The sequence below is a fragment of the Scyliorhinus torazame genome, chromosome 11 (assembly GCF_047496885.1).
Source record: "Scyliorhinus torazame isolate Kashiwa2021f chromosome 11, sScyTor2.1, whole genome shotgun sequence".
NCBI classification, from domain to species: domain Eukaryota; kingdom Metazoa; phylum Chordata; class Chondrichthyes; order Carcharhiniformes; family Scyliorhinidae; genus Scyliorhinus; species Scyliorhinus torazame.
Genome location: NC_092717.1, coordinates 108366510 through 108380623, shown reverse-complemented (window position 1 = coordinate 108380623; position 14114 = coordinate 108366510). Strand labels below are relative to the sequence as shown.

General features: G+C 52.5%; 1 protein-coding gene across 1 annotated transcript in view; it reads right to left on the bottom strand.

Moving 5' to 3' along the window:
* The window catches only part of slco5a1 (solute carrier organic anion transporter family member 5A1), a 300251-nt gene that overhangs the window by 17226 nt on the left and 268911 nt on the right, over positions 1 to 14114 (bottom strand). Inside the window, exon 8 of the mRNA XM_072467599.1 lies at positions 12974 to 13038. Within this exon, the coding sequence (XP_072323700.1) occupies positions 12974 to 13038 (65 nt within the window). The remainder of the gene's footprint in view (positions 1 to 12973; positions 13039 to 14114) is intronic.

Sequence of the window (14114 nt, the reverse complement as noted above, 5' to 3'; positions counted from 1 at the left end):
CTCCAAGGGGCCCCAGCACCCATCAGTGAGCTCAGCATCGTACTTGCATAAGCTCCACAGTCCACTCCTTCCACACCCTCCGGGAGACCCAGTATCCGAAGGTTCTTCCTTCGCGCTCCATTTTCTAGGGCCTCGATCCTTTCAGTACACTTTTTATGAAGTGCCTCGTGCGTCTGTGTCTTAACCGCCAGGCCCAGGATCTCGTCCTCATTCTCTGTCACCTTCTGCTCCACCACGCGGAGCTCTGTCTCTTGGGTCTTTTGTGTCTCCCTGAGCCCCTCAATTGCCTGTAGCAACGGGGTCAGCACCTCCCTCTTCAGCAGCTCCACGCACCGTCTCAAAAATTCATCCTGCTCAGGCCCCCATGTCGCCTGCGCTTTCTCCGTCGCCATCTTGTGCTTCTCCCTTTCTGACCCTTTGGTCGACGATTCCTCGCGCTGCAGCCGCCGCCGCCGTTTTTTTCCTCCTTCGTTGGGGGGGGGGGGGTCTCCCTTCTCACACACCCCACACCGGGTTGCGTCGTCGAAAAATTCCCCGTTGGGGCTCTTAAAAGAGCCCGAAGGTCCGTCGGAGCTGGAGCCGCCGAAACGTGCGGCTAGCTAGGCATCACCGCAACCGGAAGTATGGTGTGGTGTCATTTTCAACCCACCAAATATAATCTAAAACTAACAATACACCATGCCAAAAAATATAAAGTAGTATTTAAAAAAAAAGACCGGCACATGTTTTTTATGGAATCATAGAATCCCTACAGTGCAGAAGACGGCCATCTGGCCCATCTAGTCTGCATCGACCCTTCGAAAGAGTATTCTCCACATGTCCATTCACCCATCCACCCCGTTCTATCCTCGTAAGCCCATAACCTAACCTGCATATCCCTGGACACTAAGGGCAATTTAGCACGGCCAATCCACCGAATGTTCACATCTTTGGACTGTGGGAGGAAACCGGAGCACCCAGAGGAAACCCACACAGACACGGGAAGAATGTACAAACTCCACATCGACAGTGACCGGAATTGAACCCGGGTCCCTGGCACTGTGAGGCTGCAGTGCTAACCAATGTGCCACTGTGCCGCCCTTTTTTATAGTCTGGATACTAAAATGTTCAAAGTTTTGCGTTTTCTGAGTGCAATTTTTAATTCCAGGTTTGGACAAGTGCAAATTCAACTTTAAGGAGCTGGAAGCCATATTTAAAGTTCTGCTGTCACGAAAATGGAATGTGACGTTAAAGACATATAAATAGCTGCGACCTCAGAGGAACAACTGCTGACTGCTGTGCTCAAAGACACTCTTCCACAAATTATTCTTTTAAGAATAATTACATTCATAAAGGGCCTTCATTAAAACATCAAAATAATTCTTCAACTGAACTATTTTGAGAAGTGCAAGGTCTGTGCTAGCAAAGTTTAACAAGTAGAATGTGAGAAATGAGTTTCTGGATGGTGTTTGATTAAGGGAGGACTCTTGGCCAAGCCCCGTTCTCTTTAAATTCTGCTGTTGGATCTCTTTGGTTTATGCTTCATTTGAAGGATAACATCTGCTACAATTCTGCAGACCCACAAGACTGCACCGGACTACGGGAATTCACATTCGGATGGGGGGGGGGGGGGGGGGCACAATCTCCTAATCTAGAAATAAGATTTCTGCTAAATGAGGCAAACTAATATTTATATATGGTTATTAAAGCAAGCATAATTATCCAAATATTAACAGTAAAAATACAGCTCACTTCAGGCACCTAGTAACTAACATTGCACAGCATGTGAAACGTGTAGATCTTATCAAATCAAAACAAGATTTGGGAACGATCACAAGAGTTCAACTAATATTTTCAAATGTTAGCAATCTGTTAAGCAATATTTAAAATCAAAATGTTCACATGATTTTCAACCAGATGTGGGGATGTGCGTGCACACACACACACACACACACACACACACATCTTCAGGCAATACAATCCACTCCCATTGCCTGCAGGAAAGGCCACCTTGGGTGTAGTATTGGAGATGTGTAACCCAGGACTAGTCAGTCCTCTAGACAAGCTACTCCAGTACACCCACAACACTGGCCTCTACTCTATAAAGTGGTAAAATGTCAAGCTATGTCCTGTCCATAATAATGACAAATCCAATCCAGCCCCATCAGCCTACTTTCGCTCATCAGCAAAGTAATAAAATTCACCATCAATCGCAGCACTTACAACCTGCTCACCAATGCTCAGTTTGGGTTCTCCTTGGGCCACTTGGTTCCAGGCTTCATTAAAGCCTTGATCCAAGCATGGAAAAAGAGCTGAATCCCAGAGGTGAGGTGGGAGTGACGGCCCTGGACACCAGGGCATTTGATCAAGTGTTGAACCCATGAGCCCTAGGGAAATTAAAGTCAATGGAGACCAGGGGTAAAATTCTCCATTGGTTGTTGTCAAACATAGCACAAAGGAAAATGTTTGTTATTGCCGGATGCCAAACATCTCAGCTCCAAACCACTGTTGCAGCAATTTCTCATCCACCACCTTAAACATGAACTCCCTCCACCACCAATGCAGTGTGGCCGCAGTCTGTATCATCTACAAGATACATTGCAACAACTCCCTAAGGCTTCTTTTGCAGTGCATTCCAAATCCATGACCTTTAACACCCGGAAAAACAAGGGCAGTAAACACATGGAAACATCACCACCCTGACTTGGAGATATTGTGCTGTCCCTTCATCATCACTGGATCAAAACCCTGGAACATCTACCTAACGGGGATGTGGACGACTACAGCGGTTCAAGAAGGCTGCTCACCCCCACTTTCTCAAGGGCAATCAGGGATGGACAAAGCTACGGAAATAGGATTAGCATAGATAGGTGCTTGACGGCTGGTGCAGACATGTCAGGCCGAAGGGCCTCTTACTGTGCTGGAAACTCTATGACTCGAGTAACAGTTACACATGTCCTTGAATGAATTAAAAAACCCAGATTGTAGGGTGCAATACTACTGGTGTGACAGAAGGTGGCACTGTTGTAGTGCACAAACACATCATCATTTGTACACTGCAACTTTTACTCAGCAGCAAGTTAGATCCTGGACCATGAAATTGGACAGGACACGAAAATATAAGCATCATACTATCTGCTGATTTGCATGATGCTTGCATACAGCCAGCGCTAAACGCTCTGTTGAGTGGCTGCATGCCTCAGAAAGGAGTCTGTTTTGTACTGTGTATGCTCTTGCCTGTGATTGGCTGTTGTTTTGTGTGTGTTGATTGGTCCGTTGATCTGTCCATCAGTGTGTATGTATGTATGTGCTATGATGTTTACCTGAATATCATGACATCCCCCCTTTTTACACGAACATGTACCTACGTGGTCATAAATAGAGATGTGTACTGAGTGTAGCTAAATGTGTGTGTGTGTAATATTTACAGCATGTACATGGGGCTAAACTATATACAAGGGGCGATGTCGGGTGCGACATAACAACGAGGTTGTACCATAAACAAAGAACGGGGAAATGTTGAACGATAAAACGAATTTCTGTAACGATAAGAACAGAAACATATTAACACAGTGGTATTATGAGTTCAATGTACAAGCAGTCTCATAAGTCCAGTCCAGTAGGTGGGCGACGAATTCGGGTTGACCGCCTCAAGGGTGGGTCTGGAACCACCGGCTGGGGAATGGGCCTGGCCACGGGCGACGACGGAAGGGGCATGGTGGCAGGAAGCTCCACGAAGTCGATATCAGGAACAACAGGAGGGCGCGGTGTCGGTGTAAGTTCCCGTAGCGAGCGTGGAAGTAGGCGAAGAGCCCGGCGATTGAGCCTACGAATGGATCCATCAGGCATGCGAACCAGGAACGAGTGGGGAGCCACGCGTCGGAGAACTTCGGCAGGTGCTGACCAGCCACCTTCTGGTAGGTGGATGCGGACTTCGTCTCCAGGGGCCAGGGCGGGAAGTTCAGTTGCCCGTGTGTCATATGCCCTCTTCTGGCGACCGCGCTGCTGTTGCATTTTGTGTAGCACCGGAGCATAGTTGGTTGTGGGTGCCAGAATGGAAGGCACAGTGGTCCTGAGGGCGCGACCCATCAACAGCTGGGCTGGTGAGAGGCCAGTGCCTAGTGGGGCCGAGCGATAGGCCAGCAGGGCTAGGCAGAAATCCGATCAGGCAGCAGCAGCCTTGCAGAGGAGCCGCTTGACGATGTAAACGCCCTTCTCCGCCTTTCCATTGGACTGGGGATACAGAGGGCTGGACGTCACGTGTGTGAAACCATACAAGGCAGCAAAAGATGACCATTTCTGGCTGGTGAAACAGGGCCCATTGTCCGACATGACAGTCATTGGAATGCGGTGGCGAGCGAAGGTGTCTTTGCAGGCCCTTATGACAGCGGACGATGTCAAATCGTACAGGCGTATGACCTCTGGATAGTTGGAAAAGTAGTCAATGACGATGACATAGTCCCTGCCGAGCGCGTGAAAGAGGTCCACACCCACCTTCGCCCAGGGGGACGTCACCAGCTCATGGGGCAGAAGCGTCTCAGGAGGTTGCGCCGGTTGAAACCTTTGGCAGGTGGGACAGTTGAGCACCATATTGGCAATGTCATCACTGATGCCCGGCCAGTATACCGCCTCTCGGGCCCTCCGTCTGCACTTCTCGACCCCCAGGTGGCTTTCGTGTAGTTGGTCGAGGACCAGCTTGTGCATGCTGTGCGGAATCACAATCCGGTCCAGCTTTAGAAGGACACCATCAATGACGGCCAGGTCGTCTCGGACATTGTAGAACTGCGGGCACTGCCCTTTGAGCCACCCTCCTGTCATGTGGCGCATCACACGTTGTAGAAGGGGGTTGGCCGCAGTCTCTCGGCGAATACGGGCCAGACTGGAGTCGTCAGCTGGCAGATTTGCGGATGTGAAAGCCACCTGCACCTCGACCTGACAGACGAACCCCTCCGAATCTGGCGGTGTGCTCACTGCTCTAGATAGGGCATCCGCAATGATAAGGTCCTTACTCGGGGTATAGACCAGTTGGAAGTCATACCTCCTAAGTTTAAGTAGGATGCGCTGGAGGCGAGGGGTCATCTCGTTCCGGTCCTTATTTATGATGCTGACCAGAGGGCGGTGGTCAGTCTCAACGGTAAACCGCGGGAGACCATACACATATTCATGGAACTTGTCTATCCCGGTTAGCAAGCCCAGGCACTCCTTTTCGATCTGCGCGTAGCGCTTTTCTGTGGGGGTCATGGCCCGCAAGGCATAGGCGACCGGGGCCCATGACACAGTGTCATCCCGCTGTAGGAGCACCGCCCCAATGCCGGACTGGCTGGCATCAGTCGAGATTTTAGTGTCACGAGATGTGTCGAAAAACGCCAATACCGGTGCTGTGGTGAGCTTAGGTTTGAGCTCCTCCCATTCCTGCTGGTGTGTGTGTAGCCACTGGAACTCCGTGGACTGCTTGACGAGGTGGCGCAGAGCTGTCGTGTGGGGGGCAAGGTTGGGAATGAACTTCCCCAGGAAGTTGACCATGCTTAGGAAGCGTAGCACTGCTTTCTTGTCTGCCGGCTGCAGCATGGCTGTAATGGCGCTCACCTTGTCTGCATCCAGACGGACCCCTGACCGAGAAATGTGGTCCCCCAGGAACTTCAGCTCGGTTTGGCCGAAAGAACACTTGGCTCGGTTGAGGCGCAGGCCGTTTTCCCGTATGCGCGCAAAGACGCGCTGGAGACGATAGATGTGCTCCTGTGGTGTGGTGGACCAGATGATGACGTCGTCCACGTAGATGCGCACCCCTTCGATGCCTTCCATCATCTGCTCCATGATCCTATGAAAGACCTCGGATGCTGAGATGATGCCAAATGGTATTCGGTTGTAGCAGAACCTGCCGAAACGGGTGTTGAAGGTGCAGTTTTCGGCTGGACAGATCCAGTTGGATCTGCCAAAAACCCTTTGAGGCATCCAGTTTCGTGAAGATTTTAGCCCGGGCCATTTCACTCGTGATCTCTTCCCGTTTGGGTATGGGGTAGTGTTCCCTCATTAGGTTGTTGTTGAGGTCTTTTGGATCAATGCAGATCCGGAGATCGCCGGAGGGCTTCTTAACACACACCATGGAGCTGACCCACGGCGTGGGCTCCGTGACCCGGGATAGGACCCCTTGGTCCTGGAGATCCTGCAGCTGCTGCTTGAGGCGGTCTTTGAGTGGCGCTGGGACCCTGCGAGGTGCGTGAATGACCGGGGTGGCATTCAGTTTGAGCCGAATTCTGTAGCTATAGGGCAGTGTTCCCATGCCCTTGAATGCCTCCTGGTTGTGGGCGAGGAGCGATTGGAGCTGTACGTTGAACTCTGCATCCGGGAAGTCAGATGTGCCGTCTGGAGAGAGAGAGTGGACTCGTTGCATGAGGTGGAGAACCTTGCATGCCTGTGCGCCTAGCAGGGAGTCCTTCGATGATCCGACTATCTCGAATGAGAGTGTGGCCGTGTGTGTGTTGTATGTCACCTGGAGCTGGCAGGATCCCATAGCCGGGATAACGTTCCCGTTGTAGTCGACCATCCTGCAACGGGACGACCGAATTGGTGGTCTGACCTTCATGGCATAGAAGGCTGACCATGCCATAAGGTTGGCGGAGCCGCCACTGTCCAGACGGAATGTTATCGGTGATCGGTTGACCGTTAGGGTGGCTCACCATTCATCACCCGGATTGATCGTGTTAACTTGCACCGGCTGGTGGGTCCTGGCTGGAGACATTCGGTTCCCATCAATGACCGCAACACGGAAGGCGTCCCGGTCGTCTGTGTCACTGGTCTGGATATCGTCTGGGCAGGATTCGTAATATGGAGGCTGAATGGTCCGCACGTCCCTGCGAGGTTGTCGGAGTTGGGGAACATTGACAGGTTGAGCTGCTCAACAGTAAGCAGCATAATGGCCCACCTTGCCACAGCGGAGGCATTGTCGGGTTCTTGCGGGACATTGCCGCTTTAAATGTGTGGCTCCACAGTTGCCGCACGTCGTGACGTCATGGCGTTCGTTGCGCCACTGCGCATGCGCAGTTCGGTCTTGCGTCGAGCGCGCCTGCGCATCACGTCCCTCAGCGTTGCTGTAGTTTTTGGCGCGCACAAGCGCGGGAGGCCTCGAAAAGCGCACAAAATGGCTGCCCTCGTCCGGACCACGAGCCAGGAGGAACTCGATCGCCTGGACCCGTTCGGCCTAGTAGGGAGCCTGCCTCGCCGATCCGGCCGTGTAGGACCCCTGCCGCGCCGATTCGGCCGCCAGAAGTTGGGTATAGCGGCTAGTCGCGTTTTCGTGCAGGACACAGGCTTCGATTGCAGAGGCTAAGGTGAGGCCTTTTATTTTTAAGAGCTGCTGGCGTAGGGTGCCCGAGGTGACCCCAAAAACGATCTGGTCCCGAATCATGGAACTAGAGGTAGTGTCGTAACCGCAGGACTGCGCGAGGATACGGAGATGCGTAAGGAATGACTGAAAGGGCTCATCCTTACCTTGCAGGCGCTGCTGGACGAAATACCTCTCGAAGCTCTCGTTGACCTCGACTTGGTCGAGCTTGAGAAAGACCGTCTTGTATTTGGTCTTTCATAGAATTTACAGTGCAGAAGGAGGCCATTCGGCTCATCGAGTCTGCACCAGCTCTTGGAAAGAGCACCCTACCCAAGGTCAACACCTCCACCCTATCCCCACAACCCAGTAACCCCACCCAACACTAAGGGCAATTTTGGACACAAAGGGCAATTTATCATGGCCAATCCACCTAACCTGCACATCTTTGGACTGTGGGAGGAAACGGGAGGACCCGGAGGAAACCCACGCACACACGGGGAGGATTTACAGACTCCGCACAGACAGAGACCCAAGCCGGAATCGAACCTGGGACCCTGGAGCTGTGAAGCAATTGTGCTATCCACAATGCTACCGTGCTGCCCATTGCTTCCGCGAACACCAGGGAGTTGTAGACATGGATGGCGTGTTGACCTGCCGTGGTGAGGAAGATGGCGATATTTCTGGTGTCCGAGGTGCTTTCCTTTTCGTTGGCTTCCAGGAAGAGCTGGAAGCGCTGTTTGAACAGCTTCCAATTAACGCCGAGGTTTCCAGCGACTTGCAGCGGCTGCGGTGTGCTGACGGTGTCCATGGCGCAGGACGGCAGATTCCGGACGATTTGTAGGTAGGTACCAAAGTCACTCCTGGTACTATGATGTGTTGGGTACTCTGCTACACAGACGAACCAACACGGTTGCGAATGGTACAATGCAGTTTTATTTCAAATATCTATTTACAGTGGTAAACTGTTTAATGAGGTTCGATCATGACCCTTGATTCTGTGGATCTATTCCTAATTCTATCTTGTAGTGGCACTCAGCACATGGTGGATGTCTGAGTGGCTAGTAATGAGCTCTGTGCCCTGAGCCGTCTCCTGCTCGAGTCCCTAGGAAGTGTCGTGTTCCCTGTTTTGTACTGTGTATGTTCTTGCCTGTGATTGGCTGTCGTGTTGTGTGTGTTGATTTGTCCGTTGATCTGTCCATCAGTATGTATGTATTGTGATGTTCACCTGAATATCATGACAACGTCACATGAGTGGTCAAGGTCAGAGAATTCAGCTTCAAATGCCCCTTCCACTAACTGTACCACTAGCTTCACACATTACACCATTCAAATCCCCCCCACTCACCCAGCTACAATCTCTATATCAATCATGACTCATGCCTGATATTCATAGTTACATCTCGCCTTCACACAATTAGCATTGTTGCAAGCCTCACGCCCACATCTCACAGTTTGCACACACTGTCAGCTATTCAGCAGTGACAGTCACATCACCCAAAACATCTCATCCCAGTCTCATCCCAGCCAACAAGATGGCAGCTCGCAGAGAGGCACCCCGGTTTGCAGACGCTGAGCTCGAGACCCTGCTGAACGCAGAGCGAGAGAGGCGGGTCACTCTGTTCCCCAGGGTAGGAAAGAGGCTGCCAACCACCGCCATACACGGGGCCTGGGGACAGAGGGCAAAGGCGGTGAATGCCATGGGCCCCAACGGAGAGTTATGCCGGAAGAAGTTGCACAATCTCCTCAGGAAGCCAGCACCAACCCCCCCTTCCAAAACCCCATCACCCCCACCTTGAAGGCGACCGGACCCCACCCGCTGGCAGTCTGCTCGCACCCCACCTTGCATCACCTACCAGCACCCATGCCGCCCGCCATGGCCGGGTGCCCTGGCCACAAAGGACACCAGCTGCCCATCCCTGTGCAGCAATTGACCGACTGCCGAACACAGGATGCTTTCTGTATCTCCCATACCCCGCCACAGAGCGAGATCAGAGGGGGGACCGCCGGTCCAGGGGCACCTGAACACAGGTGGGCCCGGAGAGAGGGCAGTCGCCGAGGTGGAGATCAGCATCAGGCAACCAAATGTGTTGTCGCTGAGTTGCGGTGTCCCTATGACACACGAGGCACAGCCCCCACGCCACCATCGCACCTCCCCCACCATCCCCACCCGCCATCATGCCCACCCTACCCCACCTCCCCCACACCACCCCAACCCGCGATCCAATCATGCTCACGTCTTACAGGAACACCTGGCGACGAGGCCCTTCTGGTGTCCCCCAACCTCAACCCCAAGCAGATTCCAGCGACGAGGCAGCAAAGGATAGTGGAGAGAGTCCCCAAACGCCAGCCTGAGAAACCTCGGAGCACTAGTCCGGGGACAACACCAACTTTCCGTCATAGCTGTCTCCTCTCCAACACCCCCCACCATCCCAGAGACCCTCACCTCGGCTGGGCATGTCAGTGAAGAAGCTCCTGGGGTACTATCTAGTGTGCACCACACACGTGCAGTGATACAGCAGGGAGAGGTAGGAACCTCCGAGGGGGCAGACGACAGTCCAACCCCAGGGACTGTCTGCCTTCCATACAGGTCTTGGGTTTCTGGAAAGGAGGGGGGTCCCATCGATAATGGAGATGCAGACACAGAGCTGGGGACTACATGAGGGGCTGTCAGCAACCATCCAGCGTCTGCAGGTGCAGATAGAGGAGTCCAACCACCAGCAGGGCAGGAGGTGGTGCCAACTATGCGTGCCACCCAGGTCAACACTGCATGGATGGTTTCCGCGGTGGGGGCCTTCGGCAAAGGTATCAGCCATGGGTCAGTATGTGCAAGGCCTGGGGCACTCTTTGCAGGCGGTGTCAAGGTAGCCATGTAAGAGGGCCACCTGGATATTGCAGCAGCACTCTAGAGCTTGGTCCAGTCACAACAGGATATGGCTGAGGGCGTTACCGGCATTGACCGGGCACTGGCTGACCTGAGCCAGTCCACCACCTCAAGGGTTCTGTGGGACCACATGATGGCATCGCATGCCGGGATAACTCAAGTGCACGGTGGCAAGTGCTACTGTGGGCAGGAGCCAGATGTTGTCAAATGATGCGGAGCATCAGAGCTCATTGCACAGCGGGTCGTCTTGCAGTCTTGGGGAGCTGAAGGGCCTGTCCCTGTGCTGTACTTTTCTTTGTTCTTTGTTCTTGTCATCATCCATCCCATGGAACAGACCCGCTGTTACTGCCAAACCAGAGCCCACACCCCATAGTGAGGCATGTAGGAATCACAGAGGGGGTTGCATAAGGGAGGGTGGTCAGCCAGGGTTTGGGGGAGGGGGGGGATGGGATGGTTTGCGCGGTCTGCCAGGCCCCCTAGTCGGTGATACTGGAGGCGATTAGAGCATCCCGGCCCATCGGCCCTGACGCACACATTGTGCAGTCTCCTGTACCTGCCTGGGCTCCATGTCCTGCCCATCCTGGCCATTCTCCTCATCAGACAAGGCCTGGCTTTTTCCCCCTCATCCAGCACGTCGCCCCCCCTGCTGCACAATGTTGTGGAGGATGCAATAGGCCACACGAGGTGGGGGATCATCGCACTGTTATACTGGAGCGGTCCTCCAGAGCCGTCCAGGCACCTGAACCATATCTTCAGGATGTCGATGCGCTGCTTGATCACATACCTGTAGTGGGTCTCCACGTCAGTCTGTGGCCTCCAGACAGGTGTCATCAGCCATGACCGCAGCAGATAACCCTAGTCACCCAGGTGCCAATCCCTCATGCCGGGGGGGTGCCTCGAAGGTGTCAGAAACCGTTGGCTGTGCCGGAATGAAGGCGCCGTGCACACTGCCGGGGTATCTGGTGCAGTCGCTCATGGTCACAAACCAGGTGCACATTCATCAAGTGGAACCCCTTTCGGTTTATGAAGACCGGCCAGTCATGGGCCTGTGCTCGTAGGGGACATGCATCCCATCGATCACCCCCTGGACCTGGGGGTGGAGAGCCCCACTGCCCTGGCATCCTTTTGGGCTCGGTCCACATTGAATTTGATATATTGTGCCGAGCAGGCATATAAGGCCTCTGTGACAGCGCAGATGCACCTGTGCAGCAAGGTCTGTGCGATCCCAGACAGGTCCCCACTCGGTGCCTGGAAACACTCCATGTCGTAAACGTTCAGGCGCGACCGTCACCTTGACGGCCACCGGAAGCGGGTGTCCTCCCCCATTCCCCAAGGTGCCAGGTGTGTCACGATGCAGCGGACTGTTCCCCTGCTCAGCCGGAGTCGTTGACAGCTTGCCTGGTCCGGCAGGTCCTCAAATGACAGGCGCTGCTGGTACACAGGAGTCCTAATGCGGAGCTTCCTCCTCAGTCTGTCGGGCGGCTGGCTCTCCATCCTCCATCTGGCCCCAATGGGGCAAACTCCGCTACTGCAGGGTCCTCCCTGAGCGGCTCCTGCTTATACAGCCTCAGTGCATACACCAGGGCTGCGGCGGCTAGGATGGATTCCTGATTCGATTCTGAAGTCCATTGTCTGCAGGGGGTGACAGACAGATATGTTGGCATGGTGCGAACTCCTGTGCCCAACCAGGTCCAACGGGGAACATGGTGGCCCCGGCCTACACTGCAGCCCCTACCTCACATGCCCCCCCTTTACCCCCTCCTCCCCCACCATTGGCCATTTTCCCAGCAATCTGCCATACGTATCACACCCTGGCACTGTCGGTGACCAGCACCACGGGGGCCTCTGGTCCCCCAGCACCCGTCCTTGCTGGTAGAGGCTCTGGTGGCTGGTGCTACCCATGCCAGCGGTACGTCCTGTGGCCCCTGTCCTGGGCCGTCCTGTAGGGGCTACTGCGGGTGTTTCCCTTTGGGTGTGCTGCGAGATGCCCTGCCGATGGGTGGCACCCAGTTGTTGGGGGGAGGGGGGGAGGGGGGTAGGGGCACCCATATGGTCGGTGTCACTCTGCGCAACCACGAGCCATGGTGGGTGGTCAGTGGGCTGCCCAGCGAGAGCAAGGACAACAAAACTTCCCATGCAGGCAAGATTCAATCTTTCTTTTAATAGATTTAGGGTGCCCAATTCATTTTTTTTCCAATTATGGGGGAATTTAGCGTGGCCAATCCACCTAACCAGCACATCTTTGGGTTGTGGGGACGAAACCCACGCAGACACGTGGAGAATGTGCAAACTCCACACAGTGACCCAGGGTCGGGATTCGAACCTGGGACCTCAGCACCGCGAGGCAGCAATGCTACGTGCCGCCCAGCAAGTCTTCCTTTCATTGCTCAACACCACTATTCTTGACTTTGAAGCAAGCAGAAATAATTAAGTTAATAAGGCTTCACAGATCCACAGTCTGCTTTTGTAGCATTTAAATACAAGAGGCGAGATCGTCTGGCTGTTCCCGCTGGCGGGATCTTCCGGTTCCAACATTGATGCATCCCTGCTGCGGGTTTCCCGGCGGTGTGGGATGGCTGCAATGGAATTGACAGCAGTGGGATGAGAAGATCCCACTGGCTGCCATCGGCGGGACGCCTCCCTCCACCAAGAAACACGCCAGGGGGGAGCCAGAGAATCAGCCCATGGTGTTCTACTCTTTTACTTAAAAGGCATTCTAATAATGTTTTAAATCAATGTAACTTTACTAAGTATTCATTACCAGGTGACAAAAGAAACTAGTCACTTACCAAGGGTTCGTAAGAGAACAAATTGCATACCCAGCGCAAAAGGTCTCTCCTGATCTTCGACAGACCTAAAACAGAAAAGTATTTCATGTAATTTGTTCCATTATGTCATGAAAAATCATACTTGTGTTGAGGGCTTTACCCATATCTGATCCTCAATTCACCACACATTCCCACACTGTGGTATTCATTCTCAATACCCAAGAAATATTATCAAATTAAGATCACAGGTTTTCCTCCACTTTTTTAAACAAATTCCTTTCTTGAACCAATTTCCTGTTAATAGGAAGGACATGTGGCTTGTCCCTGGATCTCCATCGTTCCTGTCCTGTAGCTGAGGACATGGAGGAGGGAATATTTCCTAACTACTGGTTGGACAGTGCTTCACAAATGCTTTAAATCCTTCCCCCAGCAAAATAAACTGGGATCGAGATGTGTTGCTAACCCAATGGACATGTAGAAAGTAAAGGCAGATAGATGTTTCAATGGACTATATTTTAGCAAAAGTGTCGCTTACTCACTGAAAACTCATTAAACCCAGAGCTGTTTGATGGATAATTCTGTCCCTGTAAACAAGATAACTCATTTTTAATTTATCTCCTTTTGTTGCAATCTACATAGATACAGCAAAAATAGGAGGAGGCCATTCAGCTCATTCAGCCTGCTGTACCATTCATTATGATCATTAGGTTCAATACCCTGATCCCGTCTTCCCCTCATATCCCTTGATCCCTTTAGCCAGAAAGATATATTTAATTCTTTTTGAAATCACACAATGTTTTCACCTCAACTACTTTCTGTGGTAGTGAATTCCACAGATTCAACACTCCCTGGATGAAAACATTTCTCCTCACCACACGAGCCATCCACTAACTAACCGCACCAGCACCAAGTCACATAGCAGACTAGAAATTGCAAAATCACATGCTTCACATTGGCATTATAACATTTATTGGCATCCCGGTTTAAAAACTAAAATTAGTCCGCACAGATAAAAGATGAACTAAACCGGCACTTTTAAAAAAGTGAGCCTTCTCTCGGTGCGTTTTGCATAATTGAATGGGTCACTCGGCTTAATGGGTCAACTGGATCGGTGTGGGTATGGTATCGCAGATAGATTGGATAAAGATGGGAGATTTCCTTC